The sequence below is a fragment of the Palaemon carinicauda genome, chromosome 30 (assembly GCF_036898095.1).
Source record: "Palaemon carinicauda isolate YSFRI2023 chromosome 30, ASM3689809v2, whole genome shotgun sequence".
Taxonomy (NCBI): domain Eukaryota; kingdom Metazoa; phylum Arthropoda; class Malacostraca; order Decapoda; family Palaemonidae; genus Palaemon; species Palaemon carinicauda.
The window spans coordinates 89,041,674-89,051,673 of NC_090754.1; the positions used below are offsets into that span (position 1 = coordinate 89,041,674).

The 10,000-nt window shown below is 35.5% G+C and overlaps 1 protein-coding gene across 1 annotated transcript in view; it reads left to right on the forward strand.

The window, feature by feature from the left end:
- Positions 1–10,000, forward strand: part of LOC137623343 (uncharacterized) — a 1,305,328-nt gene that overhangs the window by 625,261 nt on the left and 670,067 nt on the right. Inside the window, 1 exon segment of the mRNA XM_068354157.1 lies at positions 6,911–7,046. Coding sequence (XP_068210258.1) covers positions 6,911–7,046 — 136 coding nt within the window.

Consider the following 10,000-nt stretch of genomic DNA (forward strand, 5'->3'; position numbering starts at 1 on the left):
TTTTTATATTAGGAACTATTAAAGAAATTATACCACATTTACATCGTAGTTTGTTGGATTGAAAGAACCCTTTGTATAAAATTTTCGTTGCTTTGTACTTTGAAGAGCCGTTTTATAAAAACTGGCCTTTTTTTTTTGTTACTTTTAATAAACCCTTGTACTTAATTTTTTTACAGTCTTTTTTTCAGTTAGATGTATTCATTGTTCTGTAATTTATAAAATCGCTCGGTTTTACTCAAATTTGCTCTAGAGAGCATTTTTTATTCAAACTTTATCGTATATTATAACTTTTCTCTATTTTGTAACTTTCAAATTTGCTTTAAAGAGCATTTTTTATTCAAACTTTATAGTTTATTATAACTTTTCTCTATTTTGTAACTTTGAAATTTGCTCTTAAGAGCATTTTATATTCAAACTTTATAGTATATTATAACTTTTCTCTATTTTGTAACTTTCAAAGAACCATAAAAGTTACTAAAATTGTAACGTTCAGATAAGCCCTTTTATTCCAACTCTTCGTTAGTTTCTTACCCAAACATAGTACATTTTATAACTTTGATGTAACTCCCCCTTTTTTACACTCATTATACCTTTAGTAGCTTCGAAGTGTTATATTTTAAGGAATTTTTTTGTTCGTTACATACATAATTTTAATAATTTAGATAATTTTTATAATTATAATTTTGAAAAAATGATAAGGATTTGAAAGCGATCAAACGTTCAGTTTCATCATCTTTCATTCATTCCCAATTGACTACTTTTAAAAACCTGTCTCGGTGTATAATTTGCTATAGCTGAATTTCATTTTCGAATTTCATGTAATTCATTTTTTTTTTATTAAACATAATTGCGAAAATCAATCAAATGTAAGGAATTTTTTCTTTCGAAATCTTGTTCTCTCTCTCTCTCTCCTTTTTTTTTCTTTTCTTTCTTTCTTTCTTCCTTTTTTTTCTTTTCTTTCTTTTTTTTTTTTTTTTTAAATCAAGCAACTCTTTCCTCTATAGTCGACTCTATAAGTTTCCCAGTTTGTTAATGTTTAATATCAATTTCACATTGTCTAAGGGGAAAAAACGAAAGGGAAGGTTTTTTGGAGGTGGGTGTGAAAGCAAAACTAACATTAGATTTTAACATTCTGCTTTTAAGAGAGATGAGAATTGAGTCCGACTCTGTTGTACATATTCCGGTCGAATTCAGGATTTGCATTTGGAATTGCAATCATCTCATCTCCACTATGTTAAAGGATTGATAATTCATTATTAAAAACTAATTGTGATTCAACAATTGAAATTATCAAAGTCACGTGTTAGTGTTATATATATATATACGTTGGCGCTATTCTAATTGTTTTATGCCCCCACGGCCACAGGGGAATGTGATGAGGTTATATGGAGTTGGTGGAAGGTTGTTGCAAGCAGTGAAAAGTTTCTACAAAGGTAGTAAAGCATGTGTTAGAATAGGAAATGAAGTGAGCGATTGGTTTCCGGTGAGAGTGGGGCTGAGACAGGGATGTGTGATGTCGCCGTGGTTGTTTAACTTGTATGTTGATGGAGTGGTGAGAGAGGTGAATGCTCGAGTGCTTGGACGAGGATTAAAACTGGTAGGCGAGAATGATCATGAATGGGAGGTAAATCAGTTGTTGTTTGCGGATGATACTGTACTGGTAGCAGACACAGAAGAGAAGCTTGACCGACTAGTGACAGAATTTGGAAGAGTGTGTGAGAGAAGGAAGTTGAGAGTTAATGTGGGTAAGAGTAAGGTTATGAGATGTACGAGAAGGGAAGGTGGTGCAAGGTTGAATGTCATGTTGAATGGAGAGTTACTTGAGGAGGTGGATCAGTTTAAGTACTTGGGGTCTGTTGTTGCAGCAAATGGTGGAGTGGAAGCAGATGTACGTTAGAGAGTGAATGAAGGTTGCAAAGTGTTGGGGGCAGTTAAGGGAGTAGTAAAAAATAGAGGGTTGGACATGAATGTAAAGAGAGTTCTATATGAGAAAGTGATTGTACCAACTGTGATGTATGGATCGGAGTTGTGGGGAATGAAAGTGATGGAGAGACAGAAATTGAATGTGTTTGAGATGAAGTGTCTGAGGAGTATGGCTGGTGTATCTCGAGTTGATAGGGTTAGGAACGAAGTGGTGAGGGTGAGAACGGGTGTAAGAAATGAGTTAGCGGCTAGAGTGGATATGAATGTGTTGAGGTGGTTTGGCCATGTTGAGAGAATGGAAAATGGCTGTCTGCTAAAGAAGGTGATGAATGCAAGAGTTGATGGGAGAAGTACAAGAGGAAGGCCAAGGTTTGGGTGGATGGATGGTGTGAAGAAAGCTCTGGGTGATAGGAGGATACATGTGAGAGAGGCAAGAGAGCGTGCTAGAAATAGGGATGAATGGCGAGCGATTGTGACGCAGTTCCGGTAGGCCCTGCTGCTTCCTCCGATGCCTTAGATGACCGCGGAGGTAGCAGCAGTAGGGGACTCAGCAGTATGAAGCTTCATCTGTGGTGGAAATGTGGGAGGTTGGGCTGTGGCACCCTAGCAGTACCAGCTGAACTCGGCTGAGTCCCTGGTTAGGCTGGAGGAACGTAGAGAGTAGAGGTCCCCTTTTTTGTTTTGTTTCTTGTTGATGTCGGCTACCCCCCAAAATTGGGGGAAGTGCCTTTGGTATATGTATGTATGTATGTATGATTGTTGTAGTTCCTGTAAAGACATTTTCAAGTGTTCTAACACAAGATTCCGTTATTCCTTGCCTTTGAAGCTCTTTCATTTCGGCTGAAGTTTTGACAGAATCAAAAGCTTTCTCATAGTCTATAAATGCCATACATAGTGGTTCGGTATACTCTGTGTATTTTTATATTAGCTTGTTAATTACATGGATATGGTCATTTTGTTGATTATATCTATCTACCTATCTATCTAGGTGCCATGTCTTCTACGTCGGCTATCAATTGCTTCCATCTCGTCCTGACTCTAGTTCTCTGTATAACCTGTCCAGCTATTACATTCTCATTTACATCTTCCAGTAAACTGTCCAAAACATTTTTCCTTTGCCGGCCTCTTTCTCTTCTCCCCTCTATCTTTCCCGTAAGGCATAAGAATTCGATCTTTTCTTTTCCTATTATATGTCCCAGGAATTCCATCTGCCTCCTCCTCATCACTTTTAGGAGTGATCTCTCCTGATTTCCTTTTCTCATTACCTCCTCATTTGTTACTCTCTTAGTCCATGGGATCTTCAACATTCTTATGTAAAACCATAATTCAGCTGCATTTTTTTTTTTTTTTTCAAGTTCTTAATTTTGTCTTTGAATCCTTATCCTATTGTTCTTCAATATGGTTTTCAAATTGTTGAAGGCATTTTTTTTTTTGGCTATTAGTATTTTTGTAGTTTTCATTTTTACATCTTGCATCATGTTTTATAATTTTCCCTAGACACCCAAAGGCATTTGTTTGTTTTAATGTTGCTCGGTCCATTATGATATTGCAATTTGGAGGTTCAGGTTTTTTATGCTTCTACTTCTGTTTTCTTTAGGTTGATTTTTAGTCCCATGTTCTCACTCTTGCTTTGTTCAACACCCACTTCTAACGCCTGCCTGCTCTCTTGGTTGATTAAAGTCTAGCGGTCTTTCTATTTTATATATTTCTGAGTGTAAATTTATTGAACAGTAATTTTTCGTGTCTTTTTTTGTCTGCCTTTTTTGAATGATTAAAATTTTTCCAAGCTGTAGGTATAAGAGCTTTATTGCAGACATTTTGTGCAAAGTTCAGCGATTTTTAGCTTTCTTTACTTCTTTTGTTACTTTTGGTACCGGCTCTCGGTTTCATTATTTCTATTGGCAAAGTTATTTCTCATGCCACTCTTGTATAGCATTGTATAAAAATCATCTGCAATGTTTATCATTCTATCACCATTGATGATAATATTTCCATTTTCATCATTTATAGCAAATATCTGTTCCAATTCTTCTTTTCATCAATTTGATATATCATTTCTGTGGTGTCGCCTCCTCTCTCTCTCTCTCTCTCTCTCTCTCTCTCTCTCTCTCTCTCTCTCTCTCTCTCTCTCTCTCTCTACCTATACTATATCTGTACATGTTCCTGTAATATAGTATATGCTTTTTTTCCAAGATACTACCGCGACCATGGATGTATTCTGCAAGCACATACTGTATGTATGAATGAATATATTCACCTTAAGAGAAAAATAGTTCGTGTATGTTTGCATAAGCGAGTAAAACTTAGTTTATGACCGTATATTCATATATCCTGGCGTTATAAGGAATTATTGATAGTAGAATCATTTGGTACATTGGAAATGTAATCTCATTAATCTGTTATACTTCATTGCCATTACGCTTTAGTGACGATTAATGTTTAATCGGTATCCTGAGTTTGATGCCGGGTTTACTGATGCTCTGGGACTGAACACAATTATGGTATGACACCAGTGAATTAAAACTCCGATTTCATCATGCTCTCTCTCTCTCTCTCTCTCTCTCTCTCTCTCTCTCTCTCTCTCTCTCTCTCTCTCTCTCTCTCTCTCTTTCTCTTTCTCTCTCTCTCGTTTTAAGATTAATGTTTTTGGCATACGTACTTGCATGCAATATCTAGACTTTTCCCTTTGCACGGATGATCCTTTTGGAGATGTGGCATTTCCATTTTTAAGAAAGTATTTTGTGATAGGATGGCATGTTTCACGCCCTGTCCTATGGATGTTGAAAGGTTTATTTGTGGAGGGCATTTCTAGAATTATAATGATCCACCCATGAAATCGACTTAAACCCGTTTTTAATAAATAAAGATTTATTTTGGAGTATTTAAAAAAAAAAAACAAAGATGCTCAAGATTTTTTTTTTTAATCCATATAATTTTCGTTTAGACATTTGATTGTTGAAAGAAATTTCCAAGAATATTTTTAATGGAAAAAGAGATAAAACGAACAAACATGAATTGTACCATAATGAAGTAAAGACAATCCATAATCTATGGCAACAGGTTAAATACTGCATGCATCTTTTCAATTAACATCTAATATTTTGTTACGTCTTCATTCGAATTAAGGTTATTAATCTCAAGCACATATGTGTTTACAAAGAAGTACGGACTCATGTTCTATCGCAATGAATATTTTCTTAAAAAAAACATTTATTAATTCAGGAAGTATTTGATAGCATTCGGAGGAAACCCCCCCCCCCACCCTACCTTCCTGGGGATAAGGAACCCTGGGTTAACAGGAGGCCGTTTGTGAACTCTGCAGTTCTCAGGAATCTTCATGCCTTTATATGTACACTGCCTTCACACTAAAGTAATGAGCACACTACCGTTAATGTTCAGAGTATATCCCCAGCCTTTCTGTCATATCTAAATACTGAATCTCTCTCTCTCTCTCTCTCTCTCTCTCTCTCTCTCTCTCTCTCTCTCTCTCTCTCTCTCTCTCTCTCTCTCTCTTATTTAAAAGTTTATCCTATACTGTATCTGTACAGGTTCCTGTAATAGTGTATGCTATTGTACAATGTACTGTATGCTATTGTACAATGTACTGTACGTCCTTTACAGTACACAGCCCATCTTGTACATGTTACTGTAAGGCTATGTTATTGTGAAATAATCTAGGCGAGGATGATGATATTCGTCAATGCTTATACTGATGAAATAATTGATGATAATGTAGGAACCCCAGCCTTTTTTGATAACCTAAAAAGATGACATGCAAATCATCTAAATCCTGGATGGTCTTGGATGAAGGGTGTCTTGAAGAGCAGGAAACATAGACGAATATATGTCTAGACGAACACACAAAACAGGATGTTCTGGGTTGTGAGCAGACCATATTGATGGCATTGCATTGTTTATGGTTCCTCCTCTACAAGTGGACTCTTCTCTTTAGAGAGAGAGAAAAAAATGGTGATTGACAAGTGTTATTTCTGCCTTGTCATGTCATTGCATGTTTGCTGTAATACCTCTAGTCATTCTAATGTAAGCTCCACATGGGGATCCTATTCTTTTGTTTTATTTCTTTTAATTTCTACATATCCTGACCACTTCACTCAGTTAATGGGTCAATTCAACCCTGCGTTTGCCAATTCTTCCTGAAGGTCCTTTGTATGTTCATCAACATTTCCATCTAACATCAACAGTGATTAGTCTTGCCATTTTCTTTATCTTCATAGCAGTGTTCTCTTATTTCAGAGAACAGTATTAATTCATTAAGAATCTCAAACCATAAATTCTTCTAGTAGGTATTGACTGTTTGGAGTTGTACGTTAGCCATCCCCTCCTTTAATGAATATATAAGTGTAGATTGAATTATGTTATGTTAACTAAACACTTTAGTAGCATACACAAAGTAGAAAAATGTATGAAATTGGAGCAAGCAACAGAACAGTAGGGCCTAACATTGCGTAAAAAATGGGGCTTCAATCCCATTAACTATGTGAATAGTAGGCATTCCCATCGTTCTGCAGGCTCTGGAAAATGGTTACTTTATTTGGCTGTATTTTACAATAGGAGTGTTGTTTTAACATCTGACCCGAAGTTTCTTTTTCTTAATCAAAGACATCCTCATGTAGCAATGTATATATCTGTAAAGAGAGGGTAAGAACTTTGTAATTTTGCATTGAAGCAAGCCTGCGTGGGAACATGTCAAGCTGAATGTATGCTGGTAGAAAAAAATGTTTTTTATGCTGTCTTCTCTGAAAAACACAACTATGCTGTGAGAAGCCTATTTTTTAAAACTAAAAATTCATTCTTTACTAGTGACGGGTAGTTATTGGTACTAGTGGGAGGGGGTTAGCTGTTGATGATACTGAAGGATAGATAATAATTCTTTTGGTCTAAGTTACACAAAAGTGCTTGAAGTGGTATGTCATGTTTGCTTAGTTTCTTGCATACAGTGTATTAATTTCTTATTTTTGCTTTGCAGGTGGATTGAAACAGTTCGAAAAGAATGGCTGTCATCTGTCCCAGCCGTAAGGGAAGACGAAGGGGCCAGTGCACCCCTGCGAACACCTGATCCACTCTATGATTTACCTTTGACAGGTAGCCACTCCAGAGAGGAGGTATGTACAATGTTGATGTCTTTTGAGGTACTAGACGGTTACAAACTATGTCATAGAAGAATTTCGATTTTTCTTAATTAATGTAATTGTATCAGAGTATTATTACTAAATATCAATGCAAAGAAGCATTATTTAATTAATAGAATACTCTTAGGATTTGCTCTTGTGTGCATTCTCCAAATATGGATTACTAATTAATTATGAAGGATAGAAAGGTAAGTTAGCAAATGGCTAGAAGATTAGTGGACTCATAAAATGAAGGTGAAGATAGAAGTCATACTTTTATGCTGTAATATCATGTGTGGTTGATATTAGGCATAGATGTTCACACATCAGTCAGTATTTCATAATAATATATTTTTTACAATCGGAGTTAGAATGTTCCCTAACATTATTTAAGATTTTGTTACTATCTTTCTTTGTTAGATATAATGATTAATGTGTGTATGATATGGTATTGCACCATCATAGTACTGACAATTTAATTCTAATCATGGAAGGTTATGCATCCGAATTTCCCATTGAGGGTTAGAAGTGAAATTAGTTCTCTTTACCCTTTTTGGGTAATGTCATCACATGTTTTGACACTTATGATTATTTTGTTGCTCATCTGTATGTTATTGGACTGTATAAACGTAAAGCTCACTCTGTCTGCGTGTGTGGGTGTGTGTTTGTGTGTGTGTGTGTATATATATATATATATATATATATATATATATATATATATATATATATATATATATATATAAAGTGTGTGTGTTTGTGTAGAAATCACGAAAGCTGACACTTGATGAATGTAAAATGAATTATAGCCACGAAAGGAAAAATGAAAAGACTTGATTGGAGGTAGTACTTTCATCCACTCTGGACATTATTGAGTTTGATAATGTAGGACAGTATTGAGTTTGATAATGTAGGACAGTATTGAGTTTGATAATGTCCTGAGTGGATGAAAGTACTAACTCTAATCAAGTCTGATAATGTAGGACAGTATTGAGTTTGATAATGTCCTGAGTGGATGAAAGTACTAACTCCAATCAAGTCTGATAATGTAGGACAGTATTGAGTTTGATAATGTAGGACAGTATTGAGTTTGATAATGTAGGACAGTATTGAGTTTGATAATATCCTGAGTGGATGAAAGTACTAACTCCAATCAAGTCTGATAATGTAGGACAGTATTGAGTTTGATAATGTCCTGAGTGGATGAAAGTACTAACTCCAATCAAGTCTGATAATGTAGGACAGTATTGAGTTTGATAATGTAGGACAGTATTGAGTTTGATAATGTCCTGAGTGGATGAAAATACTAACTCCAATCAAGTCTGATAATGTAGGACAGTATTGAGTTTGATAATGTCCTGAGTGGATGAAAGTACTAACTCCAATCAAGTCTGATAATGTAGGACAGTATTGAGTTTGATAATGTCCTGAGTGGATGAAAGTTCTAACTCCAATCAAGTCTTTTAATTTTTACTTTCGTGGCTATGATACATCATATATATATATATATATATATATATATATATATATATATATATATATATATATATATATATATACTGTATATGCTAATGCACTTGTGGCATTAACTAGTTTAACCATTTCTAGTTTTCTGTAACTTTTCCTGCCTTCAGGAATAGAGTTTTGAGGGAACAGACAGAATTTGTTACTGCGCCGCTTAATTTATTCAACTCTTAACAAGAAATTATTATCCTCATAAATTGGTAATGTATTACTACAAATGACAATTGAAAATCTAATGTCATTAAAATACAGTACCTGAAAAAAATATGGAACTTTAAAGATAGTTTGCACAAAAACTCATGGAAAAGCTACTGAGAACATCTGTATCCCTAATACAATTTTAGAATTCCAGTTGGAGCTCCAAAAGCTTTTGCTAGAGAAAAGTCTCAATTCCAACAACGTCCCACAATATCAGCTCTTAAGGCTTCAGGATTAGTTCGTGAGGGATGGTGCAGAATGTCCTCCTGCTGGAGGGGAGGTCATAGATGGAGCAAACTTGAATTTTAACACAAGCTGCTACACTCTATTGGACACTGCTTCAGCAATCACCACCCTCCCGTAGTCATCCTCATGGTAAACACCTTCTGTGTTCCTTATTAGACCACCTGGTGGAGGTTTATTGTTGTGTGCATCAACTGAATGCTGATGTATGGCCCCATTAATGGGGTAAGCTTGAAGTCTCCTCCTAAGTGTTGTCGTTCTATGGCCAATGTTGCATATATTGAGGGACTTACACTCCCATTCCAAGCATCTGGATATATTATTTAAATTAGTTTTAGACTCCTTGGTTATTCGGGAAGCATAACTGTTTTCATCATAATGGCATTTATCAAGTTTGGGTTGCATTTCGTTGATCTACACGTGATTTTAGTATTGATGGAGAGGATTTTATATGGGCAAAAAGATGGTCTGTATAAAAGGATTCTATGGCAGTAGGAGAAAAGATTTTTGAGCTTATACTTTTCATATGGAAACTAAGTGTCGATAATAACTGCCAATTAAAGGAAAGATCTTGTACATAATTCATTGGGAGTAAGATAGATCGAACGAATGAGACATGGTGCGATAGGATGAAGAAACTGCAATAATTATATCATTGTTGAAATGACGGACCATAATGTTTTAGGTAGGTTGATCACTTCGAGGTAATAGAGGAGGGTATGGTGGTAGCATCGGGAGAAGTAATAAAGGGAGACAGAGAAATTGCATGTAGCTTAAATGAAAGAAGTTTAGTAAATGTTGGGGTGACACAGTCATGAGAGACTCATCATGTATGGGTCTTTATGGCCTGTTGATGAACCTTGTGTGTTGATGCTGTGCTAATTAATTTTTTTTATTCTGTATAGTTACTTGAAGTGCCGGGTATTCTGGCAGTTTTGTGCTATAGTGGTTTGTCCTTAATTCAGTAGTTAAAATGTTAGCTTTAA